The sequence below is a fragment of the Podarcis bocagei genome (genome assembly GCF_964188305.1).
Source record: "Podarcis bocagei genome assembly, chromosome: 14".
Classification (NCBI taxonomy): Eukaryota; Metazoa; Chordata; class Lepidosauria; order Squamata; family Lacertidae; genus Podarcis; species Podarcis bocagei.
Genome location: NC_138139.1, coordinates 860,725 through 873,330, shown reverse-complemented (window position 1 = coordinate 873,330; position 12,606 = coordinate 860,725). Strand labels below are relative to the sequence as shown.

Here is a 12,606-nt window from a genome sequence, read left to right as displayed (position 1 = left end):
CTTGAAGAGATTAAAAAAGTGATTAAAAATATGAAGGATGGGAAATCGCCAGGACCAGATGGAATTTCAGTAACATATTGTCAGGGAACTGCCATCAGAGGCACGGGAGAAGGAGAGGGTCTCTGATTCTGCAGGGGAAGGTCCAAGCGCTAGAGGGAGACTTAGCCGGGAAGAAGGGGAAGAGAATGAGTGTAACACCAGGGATCCAGGAGAGCAACGGGACAGGGAGGTGCAGGGGCTCCAGGGCTCTTCGTTGGAAGTTAGCGAGGAGAGCCCAAGCACCCCGCTGCCCACGCCCACCCTGCGCAGGAGACTCCCGCGCAGTGAGAGGCGGAAACGATTGGGCGTCAAACAACTCTTATGTTGGCAACGCTTTAAGAAACGCCCACAGACAGATTCTACGAGTGACTAAGGGCAGCCACGCAAATATGGGCTGCGTAGTCCGGAGGGTTTAACCAGGCAATCCGATGCTCAAACGGAGCAGGATTACGCACGAGTAACTCCCAACCACTACACATATTATAAAAAATTAGAGGAAATAATAACACCCAAATTACAATTAAATTTTAGACAAAGGAGAAATACCCAGTTCGTGGCAAGAAGCATTGATAACCCTTATCCCAAAGCAAGGTACGGATTTGAGACTTATAAAAACCTACAGGCCAATATCTTTATTGAATATACACTATAAAATATTTACTAGAGTTCTTGCAAATAGAATGAAAACTCTGCTAAAAAGGATAATTAAAAAAGATCAGGCAGAATTTTTGCCAGCCAGACAAATAAAGGACAACACTAGAATAATTATAGACCTAATAGAATATGCCGAAATGAATCAAAGTAAAGAAATTTCAATGCTTTTGGTAGACGCTGAAAAGGCATTTGACAGTGTCTCTTGGAAATTTTTGAATTAAAACCTGCGAAAGTTTAAATTTAGGTAAAAGAATTATGAATGGAATTCAAGCAATTTACAAAAAACAAAGAGCCAAATTAATCCTAAACAATGAAATTACAGAAGAATTCGACATCGAGAGAGGGACACGACAGGGATGTCCTTTATCCCCACTCCTATTTATAACAATATTAGAAACCCTATTAATAGCTCTGAGAAAGGATGAAGAAATAAAGGGTATATGTATTGGTACACAGTGTTACAAAATAAGAGCATTTGCAGAAAATGTGATTTTACAACCGAAACACCAAAAGAAAGTATAAAAAAGCATTAGAAAGAATGAAAGAATTTGGCGAAGTAGCAGGATTCAAATTGAACAAAGATAAATCGAAACTGATAACAAAAAATATAGGTGAGAAAGGGAATAAAGGAATTAGAGGAAACAACAGAAAATAAAGTGAACTACTTAGGGATATGGATTACAAATAAAAATACAAATTCATTTAAGTATAATTATAGTATAATTAAGTATAATTGTCAGAGCTGCTTCCAGATCCTAGCTCACAGAGGATCACGCTAGCCAGCGGTCACTTGTAAAAGTCTTTATTGAGTTACAGTTTCCATTCTCAAGCTGCTGCGCGCAGCTCTACGTCTTAAGGGTTAGACCGGCGAAGCTCCGTCTGAGTCTCCGCCCCCTGTGCACCAGCTTACTAACCTAGCCTTACTCCACCTTTTCCGCCTGACCGTTCTTCTCTGGGTCCCTCTGCCCCCCGTGGTCTCTTCCTTCCGGGATTCTTCTGACGCTGACCCCCCGGACCCTCCTGTCTCCTTGCGCCGGGCTTTAGGACCTGGCTCCCTTTCCGGGCTGCTTACTGCGCCACCTTCCTGTGCATTTGAACTTGGCGCGCGCGCCCAACCTTCCACTTTCCGCCTGACCGTTTCTTCGCTCCCCGATGGAGGTGTGGCCACTCCTGACTCGTGCCCTCCCTCCTGTTGCGAGCTGCCAGCGCTTGATACCTGGCGCCCTTCCTCTCCCCTGCTCTCTGTTGGTGACGCTGGTCCCGATTTCCAACTGCTCCCCTCTGAGCCCCCTCTGGACCCTTCTTCCTGGGGTGTCCCCCTAGGCTCCCCCCTTGCCCTGGCCACTGGTGCTCCTTTCTGTGAATCTTCTGATTCACTGGAAAGACTCGGAGATCTCGGGTCGTCGTCATCACTCATCTTTTCTTCTGCCTCCTCCCCCTCGCTCTCTGTTTCCTCCCTTGCCCTTGCCTCTGCTCCTGAACCCCTGACAATAATTATATCAAAAAATGGAAAGAAATTAAAGGAAGTATGGATAAATGGGGAAAACTAAAATTATCATTAGGAGGAAGAATATCTATGATTAAAATGATGATACTCCCCAAAATTCTATTTTTATTTCCAAACGATTCCAGTTGTAATAGGAAGTAAATATTTTATAAGCTGGCAAAGAGATCTTGCAAATTTTATATGGCAGAGGAAAAAGGCAAGGATAAAATTAGAAGTAATGATGGGCCCAAAGGAAAGTGGAGGATTCACAGTGCCAGATTTAAGAAAGTATTTCGAGGCAGCGTGTTGGTGTTGCATAAAAATATGGATATTATTAAAACATAATGAAGTCCTAACACTAGAGGGTTGGGACAAAATATACGGCTGGCATGGCTATTTATTTTATGACAAAAAAGAACAACATAAAAAAATTACAAATCACATAGTAAGAAAGGCTCTATTGGATGTCTGGGAAAGAACAAAAGGAAAAATTATTGAGAAAACTCCCCAATGGGTTTCACCAGTGGAGGCAACTACAACATTAAAGAGTAATGCAAAAGAGACTTGGCCAACATATAGGGAAATATTAGAAGATGCAGACAGAAATATTAAATTAAAAACTTATGAACAATTACAAACATTTGGAATAAATTGGTTACAATATTATCAATTAAAAGCAACATATGAAAAAGACATAAAAGGGGGGGATTTGAAAATAAAACCTCAAAATTAGAAAAGGAAATATTACAAAACGATCAAAAAATACTTGCAAAAATGTATAGATTATTAATGAAAACCACCTCAGAACAAGAGACGAAAGGGGAAAACATATTAAAGTGGGAACACGATTTGGGATATGAGATAGATCTGGAAAGATGGAAAACTTTTTGGGAGAAAAACATAAAATTTACTGCGTGTGATTCATTAAGGGAGAATTTCAGAAAAATTCACCACAGATGGTACCTAACCCCTGACAGATTGCCAAAAATAAATAAAAGGAACAACAACAAATGCTGGAAATGTAACAGAACAAAAGGTACGTTATACCACATGTGGTGGACTTGCCCAAAGATTAAAACCTTTTGGGACATGATCCACGACGAAATAAAAAAATTGATAAGGACATCACACACAAAAAAGGCAGAGGATATCTACTAGGAATTATAAATAAAGATATCCCAAAAGATTGTTGTTGTTTAGTCATTTAGTCGTGTCCGACTCTTCGTGACCTCATGGACCAGAGCACGCCAGGCACTTCTGTCTTCCACTGTCTCCCGAAGTTTGGTCAGACTCATGCTGGTAGCTTCGAGATCATGGGACCAGTGGCAATGACCTTCATTTTTTTGATGTTGAGCTTCAGACCATATTTTGCACTCTCCTCTTTCACACTCATTAAAAGGTTCTTTAATTCCTCCTCACTTTCTGCCATCAAGGTTGTGTCATCTGCATATCTGAGGTTGTTGATATTTCTTCCGGCAATCTTAATTCCAGCTAGGGATTCATCCAGTTCAGCCTTTCGCATGATGAATTCTGCATATAAGTTAAATAAGCAGGGAGACAATATACAGCCTTGCCGTACTCCTTTTCCAATTTTGAACCAATCAGTTGTTCCATATCCAGTTCTAACTGTAGCTTCTTGTCCCACATAGAGATTTCTCAGGAGACAGATGAGGTGATCAGGCACTCCCATTTCTTTAAGAACTTGCCATAGTCTGCTGTGGTCAACACAGTCAAAGGCTTTTGCATAGTCAATGAAGCAGAAGTAGATGTCTTTCTGGAACTCTCTAGCTTTCTCCATAATCCAGCGCATGTTTGCAATTTGGTCTCTGGTTCCTCTGCCTCTTCTAAATCCAGCTTGCACTTCTGGGAGTTCTCAGTCCACATACTGCTTGAGCCTTCCTTGTAGAATTTTAAGCATAACCTTGCTAGCGTGTGATAAAACTAACTTATTTCTATACGCGACAACAGCGGCAAGAATTTTGATTGCTAGCTATTGGAAAGAAGACAGCATCCCAACAAAAAGAGAATAGTTGGGGAAACTTTGCGAGTACCTGGAACTAGAAAAACTGACGGATATAATAAGGAGAAAATCCAAAACTATGGTTATGAAGCAATGGGAGTTCTTAAATGATTATTTACAAAACCAGGGCTCGACTACAAAAGTCTGGTTGTGTTTAGAATAATTTTGTGTGTAATATAAAAAATACAAAGTGAGACATTAAGGAAATCCAAAGGGAAAATATGAGGAACAGAGGATCTGACGAACGGATTATTAAAAACGCGTGAGGCAAACGGTGGAAGTCTTTTTAAAAAAACACTTTATTTAAGGTAGATAAGGACAAGATGAAATTATACAATTGAATATAAATATAGATGGGAAATGGCTATGTATAGTGAATACTTATCTACTTTTAAAAAATTTCACTTATGATTTTTCTTTTTCTTTCTTTTTTTCTTTGTTCTTTTTTTCTTTTTTCTGATATCTTATCTTTCATTTCACTCCTTTATTGTGAATAGCATTTTGTAGAGGTATAAATAACTGAAAATATGAAAAGAGACAAAGTATTCTCTATTTTTTTCCCTTGGTTATATGTATTTTCTTTTGTTGGAAATATGTATTGTCAGGGGTACAGAGACAGAGGCACAGGGAAGGCAGGAAATGGAGAGCGAGGGAGATGAATCCCAGGACAGCGAGGAAGAGGAGAGCAATGACGCAAGGGATTCTATGAGTCTCTCCAGCGAATCAGAGGATTCCCAGAAGGGGGCGCCGGTGGTCAAGGCAAGGGGAGCCCCAGGGGGAAAGTGTCAGGAGCAGGGGGCCAGCAGGGGACCCCAAAGTGGCAGCTGGGAATCAGGGCCAGCTTCCCCACCAGAGCGCAGCGAAGGGGGGGGAGGTTCCAGCGTGTCAGGGGAAACAGCTCCGGCAGCAGAGAAGGAGGAGGGGTCAGAGCAAGCCATCCTCCCGGAAGGGGAGGAGGGCAGTGAAGGGAGTAGTATAACGGTCAAAAGGAAGGTTAGAGGTTGGGCGCGCGCGCCAAGTTCAAATGTGGAGGCGCGCGGAAGAACAGGGAGCCCGGAGGAGGAGCCAGGTCCCAAAGCCCGCAGGAGGGGGGAAGAGCAGTCTGGGGATTCCGCGTCAGGGGAATCCAGGAGGGGCGGAACCCCAGCGGGCAGAAAGACCCTGCGGAAAAGGAAGGAGAGGAAGAGGTGGAGCAGCGTAAGCCTCTTAAACTGGTGCAGGGGAGGGACTGATTCAGAGGGGACTTCAACGGTCTAAGGCTAACAGACGTGGGGCTGCGCGCCTCGGTTGTGGAACCAATAATGAACTGCAATAAACATCCTTGTATATAAGAAGAACTTGGCGTTGGTCTTTTGTGAGCTGAGACCTGAGGCAGCCCTGACATGTATGTTTTCTAATTTGTACTTAATAAATATATATATATATATAAAAGAAGAGATGTAGGACATAATACAATGTTTGAGGATTGGGAAAGATTGTGGAAGAAAGGGGTCAAGTTCACTGCATGTACTGTGTTAAAGGAAAATATAATGAAAATGATGTACAGATAGTATTTGACTCCTGTAAAATTAGCAAAGATATATCATAACTGTGATAATCTATGCTGGAAATGTAAAGAAAAGGAAGAAACCTTTTATCATATGTGGTGGACCTGTCCCTTCTGGGAAAAGATTTATAATGAATTGAAAAAAATGTTGAAATATACATTTATAAAGAAACCAGAGGCCTTTCTTCTTGGAATAACAGGTTTGGAATTGCCCAAGAAAGATGTTAAATTATTTTTGTATGCTACAACTGCTGCTCGAATTTTACTAGCCAAAAAGTGGAAAATGCAAGATTTACCAACGGTGGAAGAATGGCAGATGAAGATGATGGATTTTTTGGAGCTAGCTGACCTAACCGGAAGAGTCCGCGACCAGAAGGAGGAGGAGTATCAGGAAGATTAAATTAGTTAAATATGTTAAGTTAAATTAACTGGAAACAGCTTGCAGATATTTAATTGGCTTAGGATTCTATTTAAGTGATGAATTAATATGTTTAATTTCACTTTGAATTGGGCCTGGACACTAATCAGTAGCCAGTGCAGTCGGACCAGGATCAGTGTAATATGCTCAAACCGTCTTGCTCCGGTGAGCAACCTGGCCGCTGAATTCTGCACTAGCTGAAGTTTCCGAACCGTCTTCGGAGGCAGCCCTACGTACAACACACTGCAGTAATCTAACCTTGAGGTTACCAGAGCATAGGCAACAGTAGTTAGCTCTCCCTGTCCAGATAGGGATGTAGGTGGGCCACCGGCTGAAGCTGATGGAAGGCACCCTGGGCCACTGAGGCCACCTGAGCCTTGAGTGACAGCAAAGGATCCAGGAGGACCCTCAGGCTACGAACTCCTTCAGAGGAAACATAACCCCATCAAGAGCAGGCGACCTCCCACCCATCTGGTCTAGGGAACCCCCCACCAACAGAGCCTCAGTCTTATCTGGATTGGGCTTCTGTTTCTTGGCTCTCATCCAGTCCACTACCAAGATTGGTCCAGCACTTCCACTGCCTCACCTGCAGATGTCAAGGAGAAATAGAGCTGAGTGTCATCAGCGTACTGCTGACAACATACTCCAAACCTCCAGATAACCCCACCCAGTGGTTTCATATAGATATTAAACATCGTGGGGGATAGGATTGAGCACTCCAGAACCCCACCTTGAAGGTTCCATGGGGCTGAAAAGCACTCCCCAAGTAACACCCTCTAGGAACAACCATCCAAGTAGGACTAGAACCACTGCAAAGCAGTGCCACCCCCCCCCCCAGTTCAGAGAGTTGCTCCAGATAACATGGTCGATGGTACTGAAAGCTGCTGAGAGGTCAAGAAGAATTAACACGGACATGTTTCCCTTGTCTGTCTCTCGATAGAGGTCATCATACAGGGCAACCAAAGCAGTTTCTGTGACAAAACCAGGCCAAACCCCAATTGAAATGGATCCAGAAAATCAATTTCTTCCCAAAGTGCCTGGATCTGGTCTGCGACCACTCACTCCAGAACCTTGCCCAGGAAAGGGAGATTAGCAACTGGCCAGTGTTATGTTCCATTTGGAACAGTTTTATGCAAGTGTTATGGCCTTAATTGTTTAAAAACAATTAAGAACATCTAAAAACAGCCACACAGCCTTAAGATTAATCTCCAGGTTGCTGGAGGAACAGTACCCGCTGCCGTCAAATGCCTGGGTGAACAGGAATGCTTTGAAATCCTGGCTGAATGTTAATAAGGAAAAAGCTGGGACACACCGTGCCTGGGAAAGCCTCATTCCACAAATGAGGAGCCACCACTGAAAAGGCCCCATCACTGGTCAACGCCAACCACTCACTAAGGCTGCAGGCAGATGTCTTTCTCCGCCTTTCCATTAAAAAAAGATAAAGCTAAAGGACCCCTGACAAGTCAAGTCCAGTCGCAGACGACTCTGGGGTTGTGACGCTCATCTCGCTTTATAGGCCAAGGGAGCTGCGTTTGTCCGCAGACAGTTTTTCCAGGTCATGTGGCCAGCATGACTAAGCCACTTCTGGCAAACCAGAGCAGCTCATGGAAACGCCGTTTACCTTCCCGCCGGAGTAGTACCTATTTATCATCTTGCACTTTGATGTGCTTTCAAACCGCTAGATGGGCAGGAACTGGGACTGGGCAACGGGAGCTCACCCTGTCTCAGGGATTCGAATCATCGACCTTCTGATCAGCAAGCCCAAGAGGCTCAGTGGTTTAAACCACAGCGCCACCCGCGTCCACTGAAAGCTTCTTTGTCTTGGCATCCTTACCTGTCCTGCCAATGCCAGCACTGCAATGCACCACAATAGGTGGCCCACCAGGATGGCCTTTGTAGCGTGGCCCCAAGGCACTGGCAGCCACCCTCTGCTGATGTTTGACAGCCCCCAGGAAGTCGATGAGAGTTGCTGCTGAGGTTGGGACACCATAGTCAGGCCAGCTCACATACTGGAAGTGGGTCACCAGTCGCCTCTCGCGGCTCTGCGGAGGGAAGAATGGCGGAAAGGGGAGAAAGGAATGGACCCCGCTCTTGCCTGTCCCTTCTCTTATGTCACCCCCTTTACCTGGACATGCCCCCCCATTTCTCACCCCTCTTCTCCTTAGATCAGCAGTGATTGCTTCCTGGAAGGGTCACAATTACTTCACAGGTTGACATAAGCAACAGGCCCCAACTGTATACCCATAATGGGAACCCCAAGTAAATATATTTGAAAGTGTTTGTTTGTTTGTTTGTTTGTTTGTTTGTTTGTTTGTTATTTTAATGCATTCCTATCCCACCTTTTCCTCCAAGGAGTTCAAGGTGGCATACGTGGTTCTCTCTCTCCTCATTTAACCCCCACAACAACCCTGTGAGGCAGGTTAGGCTGAAAGTGAGTGACTGGCCCAAGGTCACCCAGTGAGATTAATTGCAGAGCGGGGATTTGAACCTGCGTCTTCCAGGTCTTAGAGCAGCACTCTAACTGCTAAGTCACACTGACTCTCTATGGAGACAATGGCTGCTGAGCAATCAGGGCTCTATTAAATGTTCTCTGTGCACTCAGGCAAAGGCTCTTGTGCTGGCTGACTAAGGAGTTGCAATGTTGCACAACAGATTAATCAAATGCAAGAGCTGCACTGGGGAAAACTATTTTGTGCAACAGATTGCACAATCTGTTGTGCCACAAAGTTGCCAGCAAGCCACTTACACATTGTCTTGTGAAACAACGTTCCACTGGCAAGTATGCACTATTGCCAGATGAATTTAACTCAACACTAAAGAGGGGATGAGTGCCGCACCCCATAGTCAAATTCGACTGGACTTAACTGTCCAGGGGTCCTTTACCTTACCTTTACATTGGCTACAGCCCAAAGAAACACAAAATGTAACTATCAAGATTTCCAGACACTGGAGACTCAGTTCTGCATAGCTTCTGGTCATCACAGAAAAGGCAGAATCAAAGGTGCAAAATAAGTGAAAGCACCCAACTTTTCAGTATTTATTCAGAATGCAGAACCTGGCCTTCCTTGCTGCTGAATTCAGGCTAATTTGGCCCAGAATTCTGAGAGGCCTTGCATAAAGTGCGTATGCTGTGCCCTCGGCCTCCCAGTGACACTTGCGAGTAGGCCCAACCCTTGACTGTCCACAAGGTGTTTTACTCTGCTTTATCAATAGGAATATTCTCCAGCTGGATACACTGCAGATTCACTGATCAACATATCTAATGTTCACAATGTCCAACATGAATCAGACATTACACACATTGTCCATTTATAGAGTTCCCTGTGTCTGTATTAGGAACACAAACATTCTCAGGATAGTCCGTCCAGGATTCCAGGCAGGGAGGAGTCTCTCCCAACCCTGCCTGGAGTGATTGAACCTGGGAGCTCTGCCACTCAGCTATGGCCCTTCTCACCAGGAGCAAGTTGCTCCCTAGCAGCCCGCCTTGGTGCTGGCACAACCAACCTGCATTGTCTTGTGGGGCTCTTCCTCAGGACCAGAACACAATACTGCCTTAGCCAGTGTTTCTCAAACTTGGGTCTCCAGCTGTTGTTGTACTACCAGGGATGACCCTGACCACTGGTGCTGCTAGCTAGGGATCATGGGAGTTGTAGTGTAACAATAGCTGAAGACTCAAGTTTGAGAAATACTTAGAGAAATTTGTGGTTACCTCAAAGTTGTAGATCTCCAGAATGGTTTTCTTGTAATGGTTGAGGTTCTCTATTCCCAGATTGGTGACGGTCAGGTTTCCATAGCAAGTCTGGAAGTCTTTCTCCAATGGCCAGTATTGGCCACACTTCCGTCTGCCTCCTTCTTCCAGCCTTGAACACAAGAAAGGGAAGTTGAAGGGCTAACCGATTTAATCAGAAGCCCACACTGAAGAAAGACTCCATGTTTCCTGTGAATGACATCTGCATATCTACCAGACCAAGTTCAAGCAGTTTGCAGAGGGTCCCTTCCAACTTTACAGTTAAAGGATTTGATGGTTCTATGAAATTTGTGTGTGTGCTTTTGAGTAATCCTGGTGTATATTTTGCTCTAGGAGGCTTAGTTTGGTCATAATCGAGTGTACACTTCTAGAGTTAATGCTAAATACATTGCTTCTGGTCAAGGAGCCACCATGAACATTTCTGTCTTGGGCTTTTTAGCCTTGTCTACCCATGTCCTATGGTGCTGTGGGTTAAACCACAGAGCCTAGGACTTGCCGATCAGAAGGTCAGTGGTTCGAATCCCCACGACGGGGTGAGCTCCTGTTGCTCGGTCCCTGCTCCTGCCCACCTAGCAGCTCAAAAGCACATCAAAGTGCAAGTAGATAAATAGGTACCGCTCCAGCGTTTCTGTGCGCTGCTCTGGTTCGCCAGAAGCGGCTTAGTCATGCTGGCCACATGACCCAGAAGCTGTACGCTGGCTCCCTTGGCCAGTAAAGCGAGATGAGCGCCGCAACCCCAGAGTCGGCCACGACTGGACCTAATGGTCAGGGGTCCCCTTTACCTTTACCTACCCATGTCCTATCTGAAGGCAAAGGGGCACATTGGTTGCCAGATGTGAATTTTTTTCAGCTCTCCCACCCATTACTTAGTTTATTGTAGATTTTGATTCCTGAATGTTTTAAAGCATCCTTTTTTACTGATGACTTTATTGTTTTTTCTCTTTGTAAACCGCTCTGAGGATTTTCTTTCTTTTCTTTTTAACAATCAAGCCATGTATAAACTTCATGAAATAAATAAGTAAGTGGGCACCTGAACCTCTGAGCCCACAAATGGCAGGTGGTCAGTTAGTGGGGCACCTGTGCCTCTCCCAGTTCCAAGGCAGAGTGCAGGTGCAGAAAGAAGGTGTGGCCCTGCCTGAACACTCACCTCGTAGTCATGACTATCACCAGCACATTTTGCTCCCACACCATGCGCCAGAAGTCACCATATGTGTTCTCTAACGGCCCTGAAGAGAAGCAGCAGCACACACAGACAGACACAAATTAAGAAGGGAAAGGAACTGAAGGCCTCCTATTTCTCCCCCAAGGAGTTCCAGGTGATGCAGATGTTCTCTCTCCCCTCATTCATCTTCCCAGCAGCCCTGTGAGGTAGATGAGGCTGAGAGAAGATGGCTGGCCCAAGGTCTTCTGCCAGGCTCCATGGTTGTGTGGGGATGCAAACCACGGTTTCCTAGGTCCCATCTAAAGCCACTAGACCTCATTTAAAGGTTGAACGTAAGGATTCATTCTCCCTGGCATTTCCCTTTCAAAGGACTCTCAGCTCATGAAGCTTTGCTGACAGCCAGAGAGCCCTGGACTGGGCGGAACAACAGCCTGGCTTGCTAAAACCCAGCTTCAGACAACCCCTCAACCCATGGTTAACTTGCTAAATGCATTCCCACCAAATAAGTACCGTAAGATGTGGTGAGAAAACTGCGGCAACAGTCATCGTCTTAGGGGGCTTTTCCAAAGTATTGCAAGAAGCCCATGGGCAAAAGGGTGCCCTGCTGGAATCCTTGAACTCCAGCTCCCATCACCCCCAGCCCACATGACCTATGATGGGATGATGGGCGTTGTAGTCCAGCAACATCTGGAGGCCCGCAGCTTCCCCAACCTCTGGTTCAAGCCTATTGGCCAAGAGAGCTAAAACTGAAGCTCTCACCTTGGGAGGTCCTGGATGGTGATGAGAGAGGGGGGACCTGTGGCCCTCCAAATGTCACTGGACTACAGCTCTCATCATCCCTGACCGCTGGCCATGTTGGTTTGGTGCTAATGGGAGTTGGAAGTGTTGAATGGTTTATTTAAATATTAAGGTTCATTATTGTTTCACAAGATGTGTATCTCTTTAAAGGCCAGAGTAAATATCATGACCTAGTTTTATAGCTGTGAAGCAGTATAGCAGGTGCTGTTAAGTTGTGTTAATTAAGCTGTGTCGGCAATTGGGTATAGTATATAAAGAGGAGCATGTACCTCTCTCACTACCCTGGTGAATGGGTCATACTTATAGATTTAATGTAAGAGGAGTTTTTGTTTTTGTAATTAAAGCCAAGCAAAATATATTTTTGCGTTTCTTCATTGTTTCCTGAATGTGTGGTCTCCCCAGCACACTTTCTGCAGTGCAATTAATCTGCTAAATATGCAACAGGAAGTTCAACCACATCTGGAGGGCCACATGTTCCCTACCTCTGCACTGAGATGCTGGGGGCACAGCTAGCTCCATTAAGGAGCTGGACAGGGGAGTGGTGGGCTGGGTAGTGCTGCCTGTCCTGGAATACCAGTTACTGGGGATCCCAAGCACACGAGGAAGTGCTGGATCAGCTCCAGGGCCCATCTAACACAGCACCCTGCTCTCCCAGAATCCTCTGGGAAACCTGCAAGCAGGATTGGAGCATAAGAGCCCTCTCCCGCTCCTGAGGTTTCCAGCAACTGGATCCAA

At 45.1% G+C, this 12,606-nt stretch overlaps 1 protein-coding gene across 2 annotated transcripts in view; it reads right to left on the bottom strand.

Moving 5' to 3' along the window:
- The window catches only part of PTPN9 (protein tyrosine phosphatase non-receptor type 9), a 65,525-nt gene that overhangs the window by 17,768 nt on the left and 35,151 nt on the right, over nucleotides 1–12,606 (bottom strand). For both annotated transcript variants that reach the window (XM_081170611.1, XM_081170612.1), the window contains exons 10-12: nucleotides 11,059–11,137; nucleotides 9,873–10,023; nucleotides 7,998–8,205 (exon numbers count right to left, since the gene is read on the bottom strand). In XM_081170611.1, coding sequence (XP_081026737.1) covers nucleotides 7,998–8,205; nucleotides 9,873–10,023; nucleotides 11,059–11,137 — 438 coding nt within the window. The remainder of the gene's footprint in view (nucleotides 1–7,997; nucleotides 8,206–9,872; nucleotides 10,024–11,058; nucleotides 11,138–12,606) is intronic.